Raw genomic sequence first — 21,499 nt, 5'->3', positions numbered from 1 at the left:
CCTAAGCTCATGGGCTAGCTAAGCTTATGGGCTAGCTAAACTCATGGGCTAGCTAAACTCGTGGGCTAGCTAAGCTCATGGTCTAACTAAGCATATGGGCTAGCTAGGCTCATGGGCTAGCGAAGCTTATGGGGTAGCTAGGCTTATGGGCTAGCTAGGCTTATGGGCTAGCTAAGCTTATGGGCTAGCTAAGCTTATGGGCTAGCAAAGCGTATGGGCTAGCTAAGCTTATGGGCTAGCTAAGCTCATGGGCTAGCGAAGCTTATGGGCTAGCTAAGCTCATGGGCCAGCGAAGCTTATGGGCTAGCTAAGCTTATGGGCTAGCGATGCTTATGGGCTAGCGAAGCTTATGGGCTAGCTAAGCTCATGGGCTACCGAAGCTTATGGGCTAGCGAAGCTTATGGTCTAGCTAAGCTTATGGGCTAGCGAAGCTTATGGGCTACTAAGCTTATGGGCTAGCGAAGCTTATGGGCTAGCTAAGCTTATGGGCTAGCGAAGCTTATGGGCTAGCTAAGCTTATGGGCTAGCGAAGCTTATGGGCTAGCGAAGCTTATGGGCTAGCTAAGCTTATGGGCTAGCGAAGCTTATGGGCTAGCTAAGCTTATGGGCTAGCGAAGCTTATGGGCTAGCGAAGCTTATGGGCTAGCTAAGCTTATGGGCTAGCGAAGCTTATGGGCTAGCTAAGCTTATGGGCTAGCGAAGTAACTGCACATGCGTAATACAACATTCCCTTTGAGATCAAGTTGTTTTGGAGGAAAGAGTTTTGCACGTCTCTAATCATGACACATTCAGTTACCTGAAAGTGGGGTTTGAAATGAGGTGTTTTGCTTTCATTCCAACAGTAAATGGCTACTATGGGAAAGTCTGCCACATCTGCTTAGAGAAGCAGCATTGCTGTACAGGCCAAGGTACCAATATGAGCTGAGAGCTGAGACCCTATCTGACCTGCAAAAGCTCTCACCTCCCTCTCTCCTACAGCTTTCAGAGGGAAGCAGAGGAGGTTGGGTGCGTGTGAGGTGAGTGATGCAGAGGGGAGAGAGTTGGAGAAACAGGGGGAGAGAGATAAAGCTACCGACACATAGTGGGAGAGCGAGAGAGAGAGAGAGAGAGAGAGAGCGAGAGAGAGAGAGAGAGAGAGAGCGATCGACAACGAAGGAGAGGGGGGCTCTGACCCGCAGCTGTAGCACAATACCCCCGAGCCCCCCCCCCCCGACCCCTGACACAAATGTGACACCCCAGCTGCCAGTGCCTGCTCCCCCCACCCCAACATTACCATATGTATGGCCCCCGCTCTCATAATTATGCTAATCACCTGTCCAGCCCTGCAGCCCCTCCAATGGGTGTATTTAGCAGTCGGCTAGCTCCCAATGCAGCCTTCCCTGGGCCCGAGGTGTACATTCACACACTCACGCAGCCCTCAATGGGCAGATTCTTCCACATTGCTGCCTGCATTCAGCTCCCTCTCCCCTGAAGAAACCCTATTCAAGTCCACTGGATTTGAGTGAGGAAAGAAGAAGAAATAAGGCGAGGAAAGTGGGAGTGTGTGTGTGTGTGTGTGTGTGTGTGTGTGTGTGTGTGTGTGTGTGTGTGTGTGTGTGTGTGTGTGTGTGTACGTTCCACCCAAAATACTCAAGAGGTCGAGCTAAATGATATATCAATTGGTGTGAGAGAAGAAAAGCGAGCTAGAGATAATATTTTTTTAATTTTGAGATGGAAGGTGGAATAATACTGCCTTTCTTTGTCACACACAGGTACACACACATGTACAGCTGTACACACACACACACACACACACACACAAGATGTGTTTCTCTATCTAATGCAGAAGAATGAGCTCCCCAGCACACATAAAAAACAGCCTGATCACTAGAAATAGATAGATATTCTGGACGTGTGAAAACAGCCTGATCACTAGAAATAGACAGAGATTCTAGACGTGTGAAAACAGCCTGATCACTAGAAATAGACAGAGATTCTAGACGTGTGAAAACAGCCTGATCACTAGAAATAGACAGATATTCTGGACGTGTGAAAACAGCCTGATCACTAGAAATAGACAGAGATTCTGGACGTGTGAAAACAGCCTGATCACTAGAAATAGACAGAGATTCTGGACGTGTGAAAACAGCCTGATCACTAGAAATAGACAGAGATTCTGGACGTGTGAAAACAGCCTGATCACTAGAAATAGACAGAGATTCTGGAGCTCATGTAAAAAAACACCACCCACTGCAAAACACACGACTATACTACAATGCAGCTCAATCAAACTGTGCTTTCATAGAGAGTGCATCTTTGTGTCATGATTAACCGCCTGTGACATAGATGTAATAAGTACATAATAAAGTTGATAAGCACACCTTGTAGTACTAATACACATGGCAACATGACATATTGTTTCGTATGTTCTTATTCCAACAACATATCCCAGCACTTTGTATGTCTATCTCTCTCTGTGTGTGTGTGTGTGTGCCTGTCTTCCTGTCCGTCCGTCCTGCCGTATGATTGGCCCAGAGCCCAGCCATAACAGACCACGACATGACTGGGAGCAGCCAATCTGAGCCAGCCATCTCTCTGTCATTTCCTGGTAAGATGGACTCCTGATTCCAGGTATCCCACAATCACACATTCCAGTGGACCCCACAGTACAGCAGCCTGCAGTACAAGCTAGGCCAGGGGAGGGGACAGTTCCCCACTAGGTCACAGGTGTTCCACCTCATCACACTAACTGCTGGGATGGGCTTCTGCCATGGTGGGGATTTGTCACAATGTAATTGTCTCATGGAACATTAGCATCTCAGAGGACCTTGAGGGAAGTTGTGTTTGTGAGCGGTTGTTTCTGGGAGGGGATGTGTGTACGGAGTTTGTCGACGGAACACGGGAGCGCGTGGTAGGAAAATCAAAGAATATTGCCATAATATTCGCAGACACACACACAGCTCAATCGCCTGCCAGCTACAAACTTCGACCCAAGTCCCAAGTCCCTGTACCGCTGGCCCTGGAGCCAAAACACAAACACACTGCCGCTACTATTCTCCATCTCCGGACCTCCCCCGATCCCGCCCCTCTGTCCGCCAGCACTGGGAGGGAGGGGAAGGAGTGGGAGGGGGGAGAGGAAAGAGGAGGAGGAAGGGAGGGTGGACCACCGTGACTGTCATGGCAGGGCTGTGTGTTTACATTGCTGTGCCTCACTCTGCAATACATCTGGCATTCTGGGGCCACTCTCCCCTGCCAGAGGGGAAGGGGGGGGGGGGAAGAGACCTATTCGGCAGAGAGGAAAGAAGGGGGAGCTGGTGGGGGGGGTGGGGGGGGGGGGTGGAGGAGTCTCTTGCGGTCGGTCATTCGCAGAGCTCTGGTTTTTGAATAAGAGAGTCTGAAAGAATGCAGAATGTAAACACAGCGCTTGGAAGCATCTCAGGAGGTGGTTTGTGAATGGGAGACCGTCCATTTCTACGACACACACACACATTCTACGACACACACACACACACACACTCTAGAGTTATAACTTTCAAAACATATTTAACCTTTATTTCGCCAAATACGTCATTGGGAATAAACACTAATAATGACTTTTAAAAACAGAGCCATAACTCAGTGCACACTAACACAGCCATGGTGTTTTCCAAACACTAAATCCTTCTCCAGTTCGCCTGCACATTTCATCAACAAGTTTAACACAACATGGTGGAATGTTATTCTACTGGCGGCTTAATCCTGTTTGGAGTCAACTGATAAACACAAAGAAATTGGAGCCCACTTGTTTTTCTGTGTGTGTGTGTGTGTGTGTGTGTGTGCACGCGCACATGCACATTTGCATGCATGTACGTAATGCGTATATTTCACGCGCTGTGCAATTAGGCTACAATGTGTGCTTGTGTCCACATTTGTGCATATTTGATTGCTGGTGTCTGCAAAATGAGAGGGAATAGAATGTGCGGGAAAAGTCTCAATCACTCAGAGGCAAAACCGAGGGGACCACGTGCGCGCGTGTGTTCCTATATACATCAAAACGAGGACAATTCAATCAAGGAGACCATCAACACCATTCTCTCAACAAAGAGAAGAACACACATTCCCTTTCTTTCCTCTTTTCTCTTCTCTTCTCCCTCGTCCTCCCTTCTCCTCTTCAGGTCACCGATAATAAGTGAAGCTGCCTCGAGTGTTGAGATGAGTGAGATGCAAGACTTCATTCTCACACAGAATCTGCACACGGCGCACAGGTTCGCTTCACACTGTTCACAGTGTGGGAGCCACAGGGCCAAAACAGCGGAGAAGTCGAGCCTCACACTTCAACGCTCTTTGTTGTTGTGGAAATGGTCACACTATGCTGTTTACTCTCTGCATCTATGCCATATCACTGGGTCTACCTTTAACAGCCAAAATTGGCCTTTTACCAGACCCAAATAAGTAATTACAGTCCTCTGCCTCTAGGAGCACAACAACAAGCTAACCACGTATTATTTGTCGTGAGGGCAACGGGCACGCAAACATTTTGCTGTGCTTCAAGTCATGTTGCTGCACATCCTCCTTAACCAAAGGCAACTTTTCCAGAACGAGAACACACACACACACACCAACATTTAGGCGGGTGATTCCATTCATGAAACCAGTTTTAACCACGGCAGTAGCAAATTGAGTTAATCAACCATAATGCATCTGCAACAATCAACTATCATTCTGAAGACTAGTTTATGGCACAGTGACTTATTTGAAATACATTTGACATTTTTGCCTGAATTTTGTACATTTTCAACCCAAATTCTCATTATTATCGGGTCATTTTATAACATGTAATATCTTGTTGTAGGTGGTCCATAAACTGTATGCTCGTTGAAGTTTACATTAAACTATAATATTTTTAGGTCCGTTTCGGTAACGATAACCTTAATTCCGGTAATGACAATAAGTTCATTCTAATGTATAGTCAATGGGTGTGCTGTGCAGGTAACTTTAATGATTTACTAGGACCACTGCTTACACCTATTGTATAGATTTTTTGGGAAAAAGAATAAAAATCTGTTATTTGATCAAGCAGGGATTGTTAAGAAATATGGGTGTACAAACCCCATTTAATTGATTTAAAGCCACAATCTGTAGTTTGTGTTTCAGCAAAGAGCGACCCCCGCCACTTAAAGTTGGACATCCCCTATTTTGAGACCTGTACCTATTTAAGCAATTACCAATACAGTTGTTTGGTCCATTTTCCACATATTTACATACTTTAACATTATAGGCATATCATGTTATGCCATTTGCCCACAGGACACCATTCAATTTAGAAAATACATCTAAAATACATTAGAACCACACATATCCGCGTCGTAATACACCCACATTACATGTAAAGACCATTCTTAAGTCCACTTTTGACTGTTGGAAATACATGCGCGTACAGTACTTCTACTTAACGGTATGCTAAAACAAGGGGTATTTAAGTCAACTGTATTAAGATCCACGATTTTAGTACTATGCAAATCGTTTGGGGTTAACAAATGACACAGCTTGATGTATTGGGTAACTAAAGCTCCATTAGAGCTCAGTAGAGTTTTTCAATGACAAACTATGCAACAGTGGTTAGAGCGCTGGACTAGTAATCCCCGAGCTGACAAAAGCAGATCCATAAGTGGCACCAGCAGTAGATGGGAGAGAGAGAAACTAGGCTAATAAACATTGATCTACTACAAAATAGAAGTCCGAGTAAATCGGACTGCCCTCTGCTGGAAGGATGGGAGTCAAATAAGACACACATAAAAACACTGTCACGCTCTCAGCGCAATGAACACAGGGACACGCACACGTGCCCGGACACACTGCTATTACACTCTCAAACTCTCAGTAGACACACACACACACATACACACAAACACTCCCAGACACAGAAAACTACAGGGACTAAATGTGACAGCTGCTGTGGCCTTTTTGTGCCCTTTCTCTTTCTCTTCCTCCTCCTACCCCCCCCCCCTCTTTCTCTTCCTCCTCCTATCCCCCCCACTTTCTCTTCCTCCTATCCCCCATCTTTCTCTTCCTCCAACCCCCCTCTTTCTCTTTCTCTTCCTCCTCCTACCCCCCTCTCTTTCTCTTTCTCTTCCTCCTCCTACCCCCCTCTCTTTCTCTTCCTCCTACCCCCCCCACTTTCTCTTTCTCTTCCTCCTCCTATCCCCCCCCCCCTCTTTCTCTCTCTCTGCTGTGAGTCCTCACTCTACACCAGGGCCACAGGGTGAGTATCAGGTGAGGTTTTAAATAGCGGCGCCTCCACACACAGACCCCAAGACCCGGAGGGACCAAGCCTGTGGCCCTTGGCCCCAAACTCTGCCCTGCTCTATTTCTCTGTGTGTGTATCTATGTGTGTGCGTGCATGTGTGTGCGTGTGTGCGTGTGTGCGTGTGTGTGTGTGTGTGTGTGTGTGTGTGTGTGTGTGTGTGTGTGTGTGTGTGTGTGTGTGTGTGTGTGTGTGTGTGTGTGTGTGTGTGTGTGTGTGTGTGTGTGTGTGTGTGTGTGTGTGTGTTAGACAGAGAGAGGGCTCGTTGGGCTCGGAGGAGGAAGGGTATAAGTAGGAGGAGGAGTGTTGTGCAAGCAGGGGTTAAATTAAGGGGAAACAGATTGGACAATTCAGGGGGTGATAGAGCCCCAAAGTCAGTGACTTCATAGCCCCAGCCTCTACCCTGCTCTATGGGACCTAGCCCCAGCTTCAGCCCAACCCCCTGCAACTAGGCCTAGTAGCAGCCCTAACTCCATCGGTCTAAACTCCAGGCACAGCCCTATCCACAACTCCAGTCCCATGTCTCCAGCCCCAGCCTCAGACCTAACATGCAATGTATTTCCTAAAAAGCAGCCCTAATCACACACCCCAGCCCCTAACCATAGCCCCAGCCTCTCTGCTAAACCCCAGTCCTAATCACACACCCCAGCCCCTAACCATAGCCCCAGCCTCTCTGCTAAACCCCAGTCCTAATCACACACCCCAGCCCCTAACCATAGCCCCAGCCTCTCTGCTAAACCCCAGTCCTAATCACACACCCCAGCCCCTAACCATAGCCCCAGCCTCTCTGCTAAACCCCAGTCCTAATCACACACCCCAGCCCCTAACCATAGCCCCAGCCTCTCTGCTAAACCCCAGCCCTAATCACACACCCCAGCCCCTAACCATAGCCCCAGCCTCTCTGCTAAACCCCAGTCCTAATCACACACCCCAGCCCCTAACCATAGCCCCAGCCTCTCTGCTAAACCCCAGTCCTAATCACACACCCCAGCCCCTAACCATAGCCCCAGTCTCTCTGCTAAACCCCAGTCCTAATCACACACCCCAGCCCCTAACCATAGCCCCAGTCTCTCTGCTAAACCCCAGCCCTAATCACACACCCCAGCCACTAACCATAGCCCCAGTCTCTCTGCTAAACCCCAGTCCTAATCACACACCCCAGCCCCTAACCATAGCCCCAGTCTCTCTGCTAAACCCCAGTCCTAATCACACACCCCAGCCCCTAACCATAGCCCCAGCCACTCTGCTAAACCCCAGTCCTAATCACACACCCCAGCCCCTAACCATAGCCCCAGCCTCTCTGCTAAACCCCAGTCCTAATCACACACCCCAGCCCATAACCATAGCCCCAGTCTCTCTGCTAAACCCCAGTCCTAATCACACACCCCAGCCCCTAACCATAGCCCCAGTCTCTCTGCTAAACCCCAGCCCTAATCACACACCCCAGCCCCTAACCATAGCCCCAGTCTCTCTGCTAAACCCCAGTCCTAATCACACACCCCAGCCCCAGCCCCTAACCATAGCCCCAGTCTCTCGGCTAAACCCCAGTCCTAATCACACACCCCAGCCCCTAACCATAGCCCCAGCCTCTCTGCTAAACCCCAGTCCTAATCACACACCCCAGCCCATAACCATAGCCCCAGCCTCTCTGCTAAACCCCAGTCCTAATCACACACCACAGCCCCTAACCATAGCCCCAGCCTCTCTGCTAAACCCCAGCCTTCTCAGCACCCAGCGGCAGCGAGGGAGGGGCCGCTTTACCGGAAGACCAATGTTGACACCACACTGCCCCTAACCATAGCCCAATACCGTAGTCTTTCCCCTGTTCTCACCCCACAGCTCCATACCATAGCTTCTATAGCTGTAGCACAATTCCTCTCCCAGTGTCAAAGCCCACCTCCATATACCCCAGCCCTTTCCTCTCCTCTCGCCAGAGAGAGCTAGCGAGGGGCCACTCTACAGGAAGACTAATGTTTACGCCATACTGTTTTAATTAGACTCAGCCGGCGCTGGTATTTTCTTTACAATTTGGCCGGTGTTTGTGTTAACCCAGAATGGGATGGCTCTACTTTCATGCCACGAGGAGGACCGACCAGGGAGTTTTCTTCCTTTTCTCTTCTACTCGGATACGTCTCTGCTAGAGGGAAATTAGTCATCTATTTGATTTAGAAAATCACTAAGGGTTTGGTGATATGAAACACTGCTGATGAATCCGAACAACCTTGAGAAAGAAGTGTCCTGGCAGCCATATTTGAATAGGAGAGCCCACCACAACACTGTAATCTCCTGTTTAGGCTAGGTCACTTCCTGTCACTACTCTCATCAATGTAAACACGGCCTCATTTACCTCTACTATGTATAAAGTCTGCATCCTAAATCATAATTTAATCTATAATCCCATTTACATATACTGTATCTATGCATTTTTCCCGCCAATTCAAGAGATCAACCTGTTGCCCCTAAGAGCACCAAAGAGCGGGAAAAAAAGCCCACGAAAAAGCGTTTGAGTGCTTATGCCTGTTGGATGATACAGTCACTTCTTCCTACTCTTTCTACTTTTAGCTGTTTGATTTAACTGTCCATTCCTCAACATTTCTAACAACCACAGCTTTCTGTATCTAAGTGAGAGTGCAGTCCTAGTGCTTATGGGTACTGGGGTAATTATTGTGTGAAGAAAGTCAACCCCAACCAAGGCAGCTGAATGTGATTCTCCTTGAATAAGACAAGCTGCAGTACTAAACTACGGACCTAGCAGGATGAACCCGTACCATGAGCATAGCAGGTGACGAAAGACAGCATGAGATCACCCATGCAACTCCACTCAATTCCGATGAGAGATCTGCTACGGTGTGTCTTAATGGCCAGAGCTCCCCGGTGGGTTCATGGAGAGGTTGCATGCAGGGGAACGGATCCAAATGAAACATCAACAGACGTCCTCTCTCTCTCTCTCTTCTCCTCCTCTCCTCTCCTCATACCTTCCTTTCTCGCCTCCTCTCCTCTCACCTCCTCCTCTCTCCTTCTCTGCTCTCACGTTGATGTTGGGCCACAGTTTCCCCTGTGCTGAGCCGAGCCCCGAACAGCCCTCCACTGACCAGGCAGTACTAATCTATCCCTCAGCTGTGCAGTCTAATCTAAACAAACACATCTCTCCCAACCCGCATCTGGAACCCCTCACGTCTCTAGACCTGGGAATAGTGTGTGTGTGTGTGTGTGTGTGTGTGTGTGTGTGTGTGTGTGTGTGTGTGTGTGTGTGTGTGTGTGTGTGTGTGTGTGTGTGTGTGTGTGTGTGTGTGTGTGTGTGTGTGTGTGTGTGTGTGTGTGTGTGTGTGTTCTCATGCACTTGTGTGCACATGCAAACCACAGCCATCAGTCATCCCAATAAACTTGGCTAAACTACTTACAGTAGATGACCATGGGCTCTGACACCTTGACACAACGAAACAATAACATAGGGCAAAGGCGACAGTCACCCTGGAAAAAGCATGCGCTGTGGTGAAGTGGATGTGTTGTTGTCTAGTTGACCTTCTGTTGACAGGTTTGTGTGTGAATCGCCATGGAACTGAGCAACATTAGGATGGGTCCTGGAAAGAAGAAACCACTTGATGTTGTTGTGCTCTATTAACATCCCATTGCTGTAACTACACGTCAGCTAACTTCAGTAGACTATAAGAGTAGGGACGGGATAATGAGAACAGAAAAGGCATTTGGCCATTGATGTTAAAGGGATTTATTAGACAATCTACTGTTGACAGAATCCACATGCTTTCGAATAACATTCCGTAACCAAATCTTTAGCACACAGTAATAACCTATTGTTGTTTAAAGTAACTGTCCACAGAAAAGTGAATATTCTGATAACGCATACCCAAATAACGTTGTTGACTCATCCTATACTCGTATTTGTGGTCAAAGCATAAACAGGAGAAGAAGAAAAACACTTTCAAAAAACCCACTTCAAACTTGCATCTCAAACAGACATTTAAAAAATGCTTGATATTTCCTCATAGAACATGATGTCATGTTGGCTCATTTGCTGATCTGGCCAATCAACGGTCTCCTAGCATGAACATTTTTAATGACTGGTTTACACCCACAACCTTCTGTTGTTGGGGTATGCCCATACCATGCCAACACACAAAAAAATATACATTTCAACATACTTAATTACCACTTTTTGGGAGGAAAAGTATTTCATATTCATTATAGGTCATATTTCATTGAAATATGGAAACCCTAGACAGTTCTTTTAAAGTAACATACATCTAGTAGGTTATAGAATACTGCACCAGAAAAAGCTTGTCGGAGCTTGAGCGACCCTCCAGAGCTGAACTGCTTTGGCATCACAGATGAGCATGCTCTCTGTAAACACTGAAAAACGCTCACAAGGGTGGCTATAGAACTGGAACTATGGGAGGGGGTCATTTAAAAAAAGAAATCTGTCGGGATGATTCCCTGCTCATTTGAATTGATTTAATTTTCCCTTTTTCTTAAATGTTATTCTATTTGACGGCATATATGTAGCTACACTAATCACAGGCCACCTAAACATATCTAAAGATACTGTCACATATTTGATATAAACAACCATGACCAAAAAGGCAATACGATTTCAATCGTAAATCCCAAGTATGATCTCTTTCAAACCGCCCACATTTCAAAAGAAAGTGAATTGATGACCTATTCGTGACTCAAATACCACCGTCCTAAACTACTGGAATGCAGATCAAAGGAAGAAAAAAACGCGGCCCCTCCCCCTTTCCCCAAAATCACCATCCATACTCAAAGACCCCCTTTCAACAAAAATATACTCTGCATAACTCAGAAGAATAGCATAGCCCTGAGTTTCAGATGGTCTACTTTTGTAAACATGCGTTTCTGTCCGCACTCCGCTTTTTTCCTTCAGCCGGAGACAAATCTTTTTGGAAAGTTGAGAGCTGTCCAAAACGGGACCACACACAGTCTCCGAGCTGTGCGCGGATCACATTCAACTGCTGGGGGCAGGCAGACGCACACACACTCACACACTCACAAAATGGCGGCTTTGACAAAATTTCCTTTCTCCAAAACTTCTCATAAACTTAATCACAACTTTTCTTTTAACTTAAAGAAAAATGTTGAGCTACTCTGTGAACATTCTTTACGCACATGCAGCGTTAACTCAACATATCCAACGCAACAAAAACCATAACATGAAACGAAATAAAAAAATATGTTGAAGTTGTAACCTGGCCTCTTGTCAAACTGCTGCTATATAATAAACAATTCCCCAAGTTTCCCCAAGACCCCCCACCCTCTCCACCCCACCCCACCCAACCTTATCCCTTCCCAGACGTTTAACAGGAAAGACGATTCAACATGCAAAATAAAAAGTCCAAAATCATAAATACTTTTCTTACCTTCTACCCAGAGTTTCTCCACGTCGGTTTCCAGATTCGCCGCCCGTAAGCCAACAGCGAACGCTCCGAATATCAAGAGGCCCACAACCAAAAACTTTCCGCAGTTCTTTTGTATGTAACAGCCCAACTTAAACAAGAGTCTCTGAAACTTCGCTCTCAGCCACAGCGGTGCTTTTCTTCCAGTCGCCTTCCCCTGCGACAAGACAAGAGAAAGTCCGCATAAATATTACTCCCCAAACATCAAAGATGTAGGCCTATCATTATTGATCAATGGGGTGTAGCGTTATGGGAAGAGGACATCACGGTTATCATATCATATAAACCATGTTAATGAACGTGTTATGACATTGGTGCAATTTTTGTCGTTCTAGGTCAACACTTCATTTGCGGACTTCTCTCTATATAATGCATGAGCTGTTGATATGCAGGCTATCCTGTATAGCCTACTGTATATGTGAAGTGAGTTCAATAGGTACGTCAATGTTAACTGTTCTAAATAAGAACCTAGGAGTTGGCGTGTTTATCTGGCCAAAAGAGGACTTGGTTGGACCTCCTACGTCGAGGGAGGAAAGAGACATAAAGTTGGCGAGCCAGCAACGTAAGCAGCGGTTTTGGACGATAGGATAGTCCGTTACTTTTTTGTTTTTACCACACACAGACAGACGGACAAGGATGGGAAAGCGCAGCAAGGCTCGCTGTCAGTGACACGTTGTAACGCCGATACATCGTATCGAATTATTATAGCGATCCACCAAGGGCTGCACGTGGATTTTTACGCTGCCGCAAAATCACACACAACACAATTCCATTCCCATTGAGCTACTTGTGTGATCGGAGTGGAGTAGCCATCACCGAGGGAGTGAGGCTACGACAATATTTGTGAACGGAAGAGGGCAGCCACATGGATTTTTGCTTTGGAGAAGAGAACAGTAAAGATAATATCGTACAGACGTCTGGGCAGTTTAAACATATTTTACGACCGTTTCGCAAACACATAGGCCTAAACTTTTATGCACATTTTAATTGTGCAAAAGTAGGGAATAGCCTACACCGTGTTGCCTATGTTGCGCGACCGTTATTGAAACGTTGTAGCCTGTAGTGTAGCCTGCCATTATTGGTAGTTACAATTTATAGACTACAATATGTAGCCTATATTCCCAAAACGGATAAGGATTAGTCTATATGCGAGAAAAGATAACCATTCTTGAATAGTAAATCACAACATAGGCTACAAGGTATAGCTCTAGTTTACACCATCTCCCCTTACCCTGCCCGTCCCGTAGCTATCCCGTTACCTAGCGACTTGACAAAGTTGGGCGGTTTCACTATATAGTAGAACCATACCCACAGAATTTCACTCAAACGTGTCAAAGAATAAGCACCTCGGATATTTGCTCCAAGGCGAAAGCTGCATCGCAGTAACTTGGTCGCTGCAAATACTCCAAATCCGGCGCTGTTGTGCGATAGTTCCCCCTGTTCCTCCGCGTTATCCTCGGCCGATCGGGGTCCCTGTTTTCCTGCTCGGAGGAGGCATTAGCAGCCGAGGCCATGTTGCGGAGACTTCGCGCTATTACACGTTATAATATTTCCCCGAAAGCGTGTAGTAATGTCCCAAGGCAACAAAGTTTCACTCTCGGTGATCTCACACCCGTAAAGTACTTCATACTCCTGTTGGAGACGGCGAGTCAAAGTCTGCACCTTCCATCCCAACATTTCGTGATCCGGAGGTCTCCACCGCTTCGCACATTCACCGTTTCTCTTCAAAAAAGTTATTTATCTTAAAAGGCAAAGTGGAAACATCGATTCCCATCTACAAAACTGCCGCTTGGAACGTTCGATGGTCGTAGCATTCTGTGTGTTCTATGTGGTCTTCCCTTGGGCCGCGCAACACGGCAAACTCTGAGATTCAATAGATGAGAAAAAAGACCACTCTCCATTTGGAGACAGAGGAGGAGGGGTAAAAGCTAAAGGAATCGAAATCCCGCCTCCAGGGCTGTCAGATGGCCGGAATTTCTCGCATCTGATTGGTTCCAGAAGGGCAAAAATTACTCAGAAAACACGACTATTATTAGCTGCTTAGCAACAGCTCACTAAAGTAGAGCGACCACCCAAGCCGAAAACCCTCGTGTGTGCATCGCAAACTTCAGGGGAGCCTTTCAGAAATCCAGCCCTCTTGTGCGTTTGCGCGCAACCAAGACAGGAGCTTATCGTTTTCAAAAAGGAACAGCATTTCTTGTAGAAAACACACTTCCAATGCGAAGTATGTAGCCTGTTTGTCTGACGGGTTTCGAGGAATGTCAGAACTGCAGTTTTTTAACTGAGATTTGTTCCCCAACAGGCCTTGATGGTGGTAGTTTGGCCTCAAATTACAGCGGTTCTGGGGGAGGTCCCAAATCTCAGTTCGTCTCAATGTTCCCTAATGACAGTTTAGTGGATAGCCTAACAAATATTATAATATTAAATACACATTTAGAAAAACAATAATACATGAACAGTAAAATCAGCAATACTATCTACAGTTAGTCTATTAATCTGATATTATATACCTTATTGACACTTTTGTTTTCGCATGTTGCGTATGTAATTGCGCACAATTGGAGAGGCTTACTCTTTCTTGGAATACACTACACATATTAATAACGCTAATACACTTAGACTATTTAATATGTATAAACACATTTTATATGTCTATTATTGAACTGGATGGTCTTAGGGGCCTCCGTCTCTCCCTAGCTCTAGCTCTATGCCGTGTGCTGATGCGTAGCCTAAATACATGCCAAACAATGCCCGCTGTCTCAATGTCACTCTGCAGTCACCGCCAAAGAGGAGCTGAGAAAAGTGATGTCCTCAGAGATAACGCAAGAGGCGGTAGAAGAGATTACTTGAGAGGTAGGCTAGGTCTAGGTTATGTAATAAATGAATGATAAATGATGGGCCTACGTTGTGTCGACTTCCCTTGCCTAAACAACATGGTAAACGTGCTTTCTAACAGGAAGGATCAACATACAATTTTGGTGTTAGCCATGCCCACTTTCAAATAAACAAATACACTTTTGAGGATCTTAAAATAGAGTGGATCCTTTCATAAGAAAGTATTTTATTTTCATTCAGCAGATAAACAGGCCTAGTGGATGTCATGTGTGCATGCCACTGTCAGATCAAATTACATGTTTTCAATCGTTATAATAACAATGAGTGTCTGATGATTAAAACAACAATTGCTCTTGTGGTTGTGGGCACTGTGTGAACAGTCACAGAAAAAACGAACGGTTATCTTCATCTTTCAAAATGCATTTCAGGGCCTGTATTCACAGTGTCTCGGAAAGGACTTCTGATCCATGATCAGTTTTGCCTTTTAGATCATTATGAATCAGACAGGGGTGCCTGATCCTAGATCAGGACTCCTACTCCGAGGCACTTTGTGATTAGGTATCATGTTGTTAGGTATCATGTGTAATAACATATGTAGGATCTTAATTTGAGCCAGTTTGCTACAACAGGAAAATAATCCTCCAGCAACAGGAAATATGAATTATTACGTACATTATAATTCATGGATTTTCTTTGTAGGGGTTGATAAAACATTTTGTTATGGATAATAAAGTCTGACATTTTAAAGTGGAAATTACTAACTTCAGAAGCCTTTTAAAATCTCGAATACTCTTCAAGTTTGCATTTCCTGCTGGGCAGGAAAATTCTCAACATCAAAAAAGTGATCAAATTAAGATCTACACTTGTATGTAGGAACGCATCACAGTTATTTAATGCAGACATCACACCTGCAAGGAGATTATGTATAATTAACTAGTAACACATTTGACAGATTGTTGCTTGATTCTAGTTCATTATGAAAAGTAAAGACATTGGCATACTTTGTCCCAACCACTTATGTTCTCCAGAATTTGGACCATGCTCACATTATAGCATTGAAGGCCCACTGTATGTGCAAATAGTATGCATGGTCTCTTGCCATCCTGATTGAAATTGACCACAAACGCTTCATTCAGCATAAGACCGGACATCTTGAATGGATCTGAACTGGTTAAATGGTACACGCTATAGCCACACCCTATAGCCGATTATCTCTAGGCTAAATCATGGAGCATTATGCACTTAGACTTAGTGCAGTGGACTTATGCAGCCTAATGGAGGCATTTTACCATTTCACACAATACAGTGACTTGCAGAATTTTTCCATCAGTAATAATGACATGTTGACGAAGTAAGGTAATCATGAAAATATAACTATCCACTCCACAATATTTCCACACATTTAGTAGTCGGATCATATAAGAATTGTATGCCTGTCTTGTATACCTATACAGCATTATTGTGTGTGTTAAATAAAAATATTTGAAACAGTAGTCGGTTCATATGAGTGACATTTAGGCCTACCTGTCTGTCATGTCAATCGCTTATTGCTGTCTAAATAGGCGCACAGTGACATTGTTCTGACACATTGGTAGATAATTACAAAAAAATAACACACACTACCCACGTCGATAACTGGTTGAATCAACGATGTGTCCACGTCATTAAAAAAAATGTGTGAGGACGCGGAATCAATGCGGAAAACTGATTGGATTTGCAAAAATCATCAATGGAAGGGAATTCCGTATTTTTTTCACACAATTTTAAACCTAAAACCAATGGCAAGGTGACACATTTTTGTTGATTTCACGTTGAATTCACATTAGTTGACAACTCAACCAAATGGAAACAAAAAATAGACGTTGAACTAACGTCTGTGTCCAGCGGGAAATTAAAATATTAGTGAAAGGAACAATGTCCAAATTACGTTACTGTATATTACGCATGAAGCGCATCATGGTGCTAGATCAAAAGTCAAATCAAATTTAAAAAATGTGACATTAAAACTAATCGACAGGCAACACATCATTATCTTACACCAGACCGCAGTAATCACGATAATACCGTAATTATCTACTGTAACCACTTAGTGGGACAAATATCAATTTCTCAATCTGCGAGTGTTTGCCAAGATCTCACACCTGGGCTGTCAAATCGCTCCTTGGCCACGGCAGCTCGTAGACGTGCCAGCCAGCCACTTACCATACTCTATCCAGGGGAAAACGGTCTGGAGAAACCAATAATATCCGCCTCCGACTCCGACAGTTGTTACTTATGATGAATATGAAAATATTTTGTTTATCATCAAGGGGAAAAAGAGCCAGGCGCGCCGTAATCCTTATCCGACCGTCTTGGTTGCAGGCATTCTGCTAAGTGTTGGAGAGGTTCACAATTACATGCCTGTTTCTATTAACCCACAGCGCCCAGTCCACGTGGGTGGTCCCATTCTCAATAGGCAGGACTCCTGCCTGTCACGTGATTAGCCCAAAACTGTAAAGAAAACAGGCCTGGATGGCTCTCAGCACCAAAGACTTTCACAGTGACACGTTTCCTATCAATATGGTTATATAGCTCCATCAAAGCACTGCAGGTTATTGTGGGAAATCTCTCACCTTGCAAAACTGTAAGAAATTGTAAAAATATGCCAGTAAAGCCTGAAGGAGATTATATCGTAAACATTGGGATTACCTAAATGAATTTGTGTGTATAGGATGCCAACACCCTCATCCATAGATACCAACTCCCTCATGCATAGATGCCAACACCCACATCCATAGATGCCAACTCCCTCATGCATAGATGCCAACACCCTCATCCATAGATGCCAACACCCTCATCCATAGATGCCAACACCCTCATCCATACATGCCAACACCCTCATCCATAGATGCCAACACCCACATCCATAGATGCCAACTCCCTCATGCATAGATGCCAACACCCTCATCCATACATGCCAACACCCTCATCCATAGATGCCAACACCCTCATCCATACATGCCAACACCCTCATCCATAGATGCCAACACCCACATCCATAGATGCCAACTCCCTCATGCATAGATGCCAACACCCTCATCCATACATGCCAACACCCTCATCCATACATGCCAACACTCTCATCCATACATGCCAACACTCTCATCCATACATGCCAACACCCTCATCCATACATGCCAACACTCTCATCCATACATGCCAACACTCTCATCCATACATGCCAACACTCTCATCCATACATGCCAACACTCTCATCCATACATGCCAACACTCACATCCATACATGCCAACACTCTCATCCATACATGCCAACACTCTCATCCATACATGCCAACACTCTCATCCATACATGTCAACACTCTCATCCATACATGTAAACACTCTCATCCATACATGTCAACACTCTCATCCATACATGCCAACACTCTCATCCATACATGTCAACACTCTCATCCATACATGCCAACACTCTCATCCATACATGTCAACACTCTCATCCATACATGCCAACACTCTCATCCATACATGTCAACACTCTCATCCATACATGCCAACACCCTCATCCATACATGTCAACACTCTCATCCATACATGTCAACACCCTCATCCATACATGTCAACACTCTCATCCATACATGTCAACACCCTCATCCATACATGTCAACACTCTCATCCATACATGTCAACACCCTCATCCATACATGTCAACACTCTCATCCATACATGTCAACATTCTCATCCATACATGTCAACACTCTCATCCATACATGTCAACACCCTCATCCATACATGTAAACACTCTCATCCATACATGTCAACACCCTCATCCATACATGCCAACACTCTCATCCATACATGTCAACACCCTCATCCATACATGCCAACACCCTCATCCATACATGCCAACACTCTCATCCATACATGTCAACACCCTCATCCATACATGTCAACACTCTCATCCATACATGTCAACACTCTCATCCATACATGTCAACACCCTCATCCATACATGTCAACACTCTCATCCATACATGTCAACACCCTCATCCATACATGTCAACACTCTCATCCATACATGCCAACACTCTCATCCATACATGCCAACACTCTCATCCATATATGCCAACACTCTCATCCATACATGCCAACACTCTCATCCATACATGCCAACACTCTCATCCATACATGCCAACACTCTCATCCATACATGCCAACACTCTCATCCATACATGCCAACACTCACATCCATACATGCCAACACTCTCATCCATACATGCCAACACTCTCATCCATACATGCCAACACTCTCATCCATACATGTCAACACTCTCATCCATACATGTCAACACTCTCATCCATACATGTCAACACTCTCATCCATACATGCCAACACTCTCATCCATACATGTCAACACTCTCATCCATACATGCCAACACTCTCATCCATACATGTCAACACTCTCATCCATACATGCCAACACTCTCATCCATACATGTCAACACTCTCATCCATACATGCCAACACCCTCATCCATACATGTCAACACTCTCATCCATACATGTCAACACCCTCATCCATACATGTCAACACTCTCATCCATACATGTCAACACCCTCATCCATACATGTCAACACTCTCATCCATACATGTCAACACCCTCATCCATACATGTCAACACTCTCATCCATACATGTAAACACTCTCATCCATACATGTCAACACCCTCATCTATACATGCCAACACTCTCATCCATACATGTCAACACCCTCATCCATACATGCCAACACCCTCATCCATACATGCCAACACTCTCATCCATACATGTCAACACTCTCATCCATACATGTCAACACCCTCATCCATACATGCCAACACCCTCATCCATACATGCCAACACTCTCATCCATACATGTCAACACTCTCATCCAAGCATGAACATGTTTCCTTTTTATTCAACATCATGTTCCAATATGTGTCAGATGGGGTAAGTCTCAGGAATACCTAGGGGATCATCTCATTCGTCAACCTTTTCCCTCGTGTTAGGGTTAGAGACATCAGTTCTAAGTTGATACTGCTGCAATTTCATGATCAAATAATATCACAATTCAAATCTTGAGGCTTCATTCATCTAATTCAAGTTAAATTCATGACGTTTTCGGCTGAATGAGCTTTAAACCTTCCCACCACATTACCAGCACCGTCAAGGAGAAGCCATTCCCAAATGTCGATGTCCCTACACTGTTGCTGTGGTATCTTTGAGGTCCTACTGTAAGCGTAAGCATGCAATACGGTCCCCCCACCAAAATTACACCTGTATCAAATGACAATGTGGAGCAAATAATGTGTTGTTAGTGCTTCTCTCTGCTACACAGAGTGACTAGGGGGAAGACTATCTGTTAGGGGTCAGTTTGCAATTGGCCAAGTGTCTCTCAGAATGACTTCATCAACCAATCACATGCTTCAAGCCCTGCGGGAGGATGGCTGGCTCACGGACATTGGACATTTTATATTAGTGCATTCAGTTACTTATGATTTGCAGGTGGATTATACAGTTCTTGACAACATGGTGCGAGCGCATATATATTATTTTGTCAAGCCCAACGCGTTTACATTGTTGTGCCAGGTCCATTCTCAAATTCCAAATTCAAGTCTCTTGTGAACAATATGAACACATATGTTTTACAGGTGTTGCTTTCATTCTGAGGCAGAGATACATACAGTGGGGAGAACAAGTATTTGATACACTGCCGATTTTGCAGGTTTTCCTACTTACAAAGCATGTAGAGGTCTGTAAGACCAGAGAGCTGTGTAAGGACATCAGGGATAAAATTGTAGACCTGCACAAGGCTGGGATGGGCTACAGGATAATAGGCAAGCAGCTTGGTGAGAAGGCAACAACTGTTGGCGCAATTATTAGAAAATGGAAGAAGTTCAAGATGATGGTCAATCACCCTCAGTCTGGGGCTCCATGCAAGATCTCACCTCGTGGGGCATCAATGAATCAACGATCATGAGGAAGGTGAGGGATCAACCCAGAACTACACGGCAGGACCTGGTCAATGACCTGAAGAGAGCTGGGACCACAGTCTCAAAGAAAACCATTAGTAACACACTACGGCGTCATGGATTAAAATCCTGCAGCGCACGCAGGGTCCCCCTGCTCAAGTCAGCGCATGTCCAGGCCCGTCTGAAGTTTGCCAATGACCATCTGGATGATCCAGAGGAGGAATGGGAGAAGGTCATGTGGTCTGATAAGACAAAAATAGAGCTTTTTGGTCTAAACTCCACTCGCCGTATTTGGAGGAGGAAGAAGGATGAGTACAACCCCAAGAACACCATACCAAACATGAAGCATGGAGGTGGAAACATTATTCTTTGGGGATGCTTTTCTGCAAAAGGGACAGGACGACTGCACCGTATTGAGGGGAGGATGGATGGGACCATGTATCGCAAGATCTTGGCCAACAACCCCCTTCCCTCAGTAAGAGCATTGAAGATGGGCCGTGGCTGGGTCTTCCAGCATGACAACGACCCAAAACACACAGCCAGGGCAACTAAGGAGTGGCTCCGTAAGAAGCATCTCAAGGTCTTGGAGTGGCCTAGCCAGTCTCCAGACCTAAACCCAATAGAACATCTTTGGAGGGAGCTGAAAGTCCGTATTGCCCAGTGACAGCCCCGAAACCTGAAGGATCTGGAGAAGGTCTGTATGGAAGAGTGGGACAAAATCCCTGCTGCAGTGTTTGCAAACCTGGTCAAGAACTACAGGAAACATATGATCTCTGTAATTGCAAACAAAGGTTTCTGTACCAAATATTAAGATCTGATTTTCTGATGTATCAAATACTTATGTCATGCAATAAAATGCAAATTAATTACTTAAACATCATACAATGTGATTTTCTGGATTTTTGTTTTAAGTTCCGTCTCTCACAGTTGAAGTGTACCTATGATAAAAAATTACAGACCTC

General features: G+C 45.1%; 1 protein-coding gene across 1 annotated transcript in view; it reads right to left on the bottom strand.

The window, feature by feature from the left end:
* The window catches only part of ptch1 (patched 1), a 70,045-nt gene extending 56,473 nt beyond the window's left edge, over positions 1-13,572 (bottom strand). The window contains 2 exon segments of the mRNA XM_031805886.1: positions 11,659-11,851; positions 13,041-13,572. Of these exon segments, the coding sequence (XP_031661746.1) occupies positions 11,659-11,851; positions 13,041-13,208 (361 nt within the window). The 5' untranslated portion in view covers positions 13,209-13,572.
* Between the last annotated feature and the right edge of the window lie 7,927 nt (positions 13,573-21,499).

Source organism: Oncorhynchus kisutch, linkage group LG3 (genome assembly GCF_002021735.2).
Source record: "Oncorhynchus kisutch isolate 150728-3 linkage group LG3, Okis_V2, whole genome shotgun sequence".
NCBI lineage: Eukaryota > Metazoa > Chordata > Actinopteri > Salmoniformes > Salmonidae > Oncorhynchus > Oncorhynchus kisutch.
The sequence above is the reverse complement of the archived record's forward strand: the minus strand, read 5'-3'. Positions and strand labels throughout refer to the sequence as shown.